Consider the following 4,335-nt stretch of genomic DNA (forward strand, 5'->3'; position numbering starts at 1 on the left):
AAACCTAGCAAAAAGACTCAAGCTCAGATGACTACTCGTAAATGATCCAGCTTGGTGACCAGATACAAACTTCATTCAATCACATCAAAGTGGTAAGGACAGAACCAGAACAAGTAAATCAACTCTGAATAAAAAATCACATCACTTCAATTATTAGATGATGAACACAGTCCAATGATAAAGAGAAACACTGAATCATGCCTTCTAGATGGACATACAAACGCATGAACTATATGAAGCCAATCTATTGCCTACAACTTTAAAATCTTTTTACTTAAAACATCAATAAGTATTTAACTGTAACACAGGATGTTTAAGCATCCTATCACAAGCCAAAATGACCAAAAATGATTCCCCAGTATAACATATTACCCTGTCAGTAAATTTGAACATTGTAAAAATGACCATTGCCATCAATGCAACTACTGTTAAGTACTATGATGCATCAAACTTGTACAAAAACCAGTCAACTACATTATACCAGACATATGTCCTAATTAACCTTTCAGACATGACTAGTGAAAGTAACAGGAGTTACAGGACCCTAAGAAGCAGGAATATGAAGCAAACAAAAAAAAAAAAAAAACAAAAAAAAGATGAAACAGCAGTTAAATTGGGCATACCTTGTCATAGATAGATATTAGATAGCCACATTGATGTGGTACCTTTTAGCTCACACTTCTACAGCATCTGTCCAAAAAGCAGAAATGGCAAGGAAATTGTACAAAGAAAACATGACATTTACACACTCGTGTGTTTATAAATGAAACTCAACAAGCAAATTGCAAGAATTGTTTGGTCAAAACATACCGAGGAAACTCAAATACTACTAAGGGGGCATTTGGTATAGTAGTTTTAGATGTAGGAAACGGATTCAATTAAGTGTTTCCATTTCTAGTTGTTTGGTATGAGTTAAAAGTAACAAATACCATTTACGAAAGATAACAAAATTCCCCAATTTGTTACCCTTGACAAACTAGTGGAAACAAAATACGTTTCCTTACTTAATCACAATCTCCTCAAATTGTTTCCATTCCACTAGGATACCAAACATATAGTAAAGGTAACGTTTATTATTACTCTTTTCCTTAGTTATTTGAATCCTTCCGTTTCATTTACAATGTTTATACCAAACACCCCCTAAATAAGGAAAAGGTCACAATCTGTTGCCATTGGGCAAGAATAGAAACAGGAGTTGTAAAAACAACCATTAAGCAAATGCAGAATAGACAAAAAGTGAAAGGGGAATAACAAGACAGTATACTAACTCAAATGGTTTCCCAGGATGCTCAGCTCCCCCTACATCCCCCCTTGGAAAGAGAGGGGTGGGGGTGGGGTGTTCTTCTGAACTAAGTTACTGCTCAAAATCAACAACATGCATGCATTAATCTGAGTAAATATCAATTCACCGATGGTAAATGATATAGGCCACTTGCTGATGACAAAGAACACATGTTACCATCCCCAAAATTGCACGGGGGATGTATATCTTCAAAGTCATCATCATGAAGAGATAGGTATGATAAACCAAGACATCAGTGTGAGAGAAAGGATATATTCATGTTAGCACAATATACACATGTTAGAACACCTCTCACCCAAAAATTAAAAGAAAGATGCAATGGCAAATGGAAAACATTATGTAGCAAGCTAGTACCATTAAGTACTCAGATACTTGATAAAGGCACTGCAATTATCCTCTAGTCAGGTGAAGCTCTTAGCAATAACAGAATGTCTGCAGTCCAAGATGCCTGACCAAAAGAGATGTGCTACACCATATTTCTAGTCAATAGAAAATTTCTCAACAAAAAAATTAGTTCTTAGAACTGGTGCTCATTTCCATGCGCTTCAATTCTAATGCTATACGATCATTTTCAAGCTTCATCCTATCATTCTCCATCTTGAGTTTTTCCAGCTCTCGATCTTTTCTCTTACAGAACCGCTGCCACTTGAGCCGCTGTTTCTCCAACTGCAGTGCTTCTGACTCAATATGTATCTTCTGCTCTTCCAATTGAAGTGCTTGTGATTTCAACCATTGATTCTGCAATAAAGCTGCTTTCTGACTTTCAGGTAAAGGTGCATGCATATCAGCACACGGATTTTGTGGTTGCAATTGGAAACCCTTGCTGAAGTCCTGAGTAGATTGAGGCCTAAAATTGAAATTCTCCAGACTTAGGCCTTGTTTCATTCGTTTTGAAGGGTCTCCAGAGAGAGCATATGCCGCCTTGTTATAATTTTCTCCATAATCTTCATGATCATCACTATGTGCACCATCATCATCCTCGACAGCATCATCATGTGGATGCCTTTTAAAATCAATGTCATTATCATCTCTACTTCTCAATGCCAACTGCAAAGACTGCTGAAGTGCTGGATCAGGGGGTAGATGCAGTCGATTATTGTTATGATATGAACACAACTCTTCATAAAACAAGTGCTTCGAGCTCAGAATTTTCCTAACCTCCTCTTTTGATTTCTCAGAAATGTGATCCATCATGTCTAAAATAGCTGGTTTCTCAACAACCTGACAAGAAGTGCCCTTACCAAGAATTTCATTGAGTTTTTTATATCTCTTATTCAGGTCATTGAATTTATCCTCACACTGCTGGGGTGATACAAAAAAACCCCTCTCAGCCATTACTTTTGAAATCGATTTCCACTTACCCTTCTTATGCAAAGTCAAATATTTCCTTCTTCCTTGAGAACCCTCAAAGAATGCATCTTCACTTAGGTAAGAAATAGCAGTAATCAAAAGCTTAACCATCGAATTGTTCCATTTTACGCGATGCCATTGAGGCACATTCTTTCCCTTACTAAGATCACTTTGTCCATCCATTCCCTCTCCATTAGAACTATGATCCTCTTCGTCCGTTTGTGAATTTTTCACCCTTTCCCCTTTATTATAATCAGCCATAGAATTTGGTTGATCACAACTATGACCTTGTCCCATTTTCAAAGGCAAAATTTCGTGCAACGACGACGGGTGGTTCATCAAGCCTTGACCAGGCTGCAGGGTTCTAGGGTTCTGATGGTGGTTAACCCTCATTGATCCTTGCAATTCAGAACCCCCATAAACAGAACCACCACCACCAGGCATCATATTTGCTAATGACAAATTATTATCCATCAATTTCACCAAACATTAACCTTTGTTCAACACTTTCAACCTATCTTTTCAAAGGCTAAAACCCATTTATCAAAACCAATGTTGCAAACATAAAACACACCCAAAATTTCAAGATCCTAACTTTAACCCCTAAAACCCTTATTCTAGCTAAAAACCCAAATAGATAATCATAAAATTCACAGAAATTCCATATATAAGAAACCCAAATCACTAATAATCACAACAAAGCAAGACAGAATCTCAAACACCCACCAAATAAATTTAAAGAAAAAGCAAAATAAAGGGCATAAATTTAATAAAATTAAATAAATTAATTAAGATTAGAGAAACTTATTTGTGCTCCTCCTTGTTTCTGTCAGTACCCTCTTGTAGAATAAGCAATAAGAATTTGGTAGAAAGGCGGAGATCTAAATGTTGCAATTATATGGGACCAAAAAAAAAAGGGAAGAAAATAAATTTATGAATTTGAGTAAAAATAATTTTTGAGAAATGGGGAATATATTTGAGAGAGCCAATGGCAGAATATGCAGTTACAAGGTATGGGAGTGTGTGTGGGGAAAGCCGCTAAGAGGCAATTTGGTCATTTTCAAATGTCATAAAAAGGTTTAATAATAAAGATTTGACTAAATAATTTTGATTACTTTATGGTTTTATTGCATATTTAAGACTAAATTTATGCTTAATACTTCGGTTCATTGGTTGTGGTATTGTATAAAATAGAGAATATGATCATGTCTAGACAAATTTGACGTCTAATTTTTGCTAATTGATTATGGTTATTTGTATAATATAATGTGATGTGACAATGAGAATCAATTTAACCCACGAATCATGGAGATGGTTGCATTTTTTACTAGGTTCTTTGTATTCTACTTTTTGTGGAATTTTTAATTTCATAATGCTAATATAAGTAGTTAACTTTAACTACATTGTTAAACCATTTATGAGATAACCCAACCTAATTATTCTTTGGGACTTACTCCCTCGAGATCTAAATTACATTCCCATTTCTCTCTATTATGTGAGGAATAAATGTTAGAATTAGAATGTAATTTAGGGACGGAGTAAGTATTTTTTAAGTTTTAGTTTTATTTAAGGTTTGTTTGTTCACCTTATTTTCAGTTATAATAAGTTCGATTAAGTTCATATTGAGGAAAAAAAAAGTTTTGATAAGGGGTTTTCAAGCTTAAATCACATTTAAAATAAAT

The 4,335-nt window shown here is 35.0% G+C and overlaps 1 protein-coding gene across 1 annotated transcript; it reads right to left on the reverse strand.

Moving 5' to 3' along the window:
* Positions 1-1,541: 1,541 nt before the first annotated feature.
* LOC145639142 (uncharacterized) lies at positions 1,542-3,682 on the reverse strand. The gene has a single exon (XM_081690306.1). It carries the CDS (start codon positions 3,125-3,127, stop codon positions 1,814-1,816), a length of 1,314 nt encoding a protein of 437 aa, XP_081546432.1. The 5' UTR covers positions 3,128-3,682; the 3' UTR covers positions 1,542-1,813.
* Positions 3,683-4,335: the final 653 nt, after the last annotated feature.

Source organism: Chenopodium album, chromosome 7, assembly GCF_948465745.1.
Source record: "Chenopodium album chromosome 7, dcCheAlbu1.1, whole genome shotgun sequence".
Classification (NCBI taxonomy): Eukaryota; Viridiplantae; Streptophyta; class Magnoliopsida; order Caryophyllales; family Amaranthaceae; genus Chenopodium; species Chenopodium album.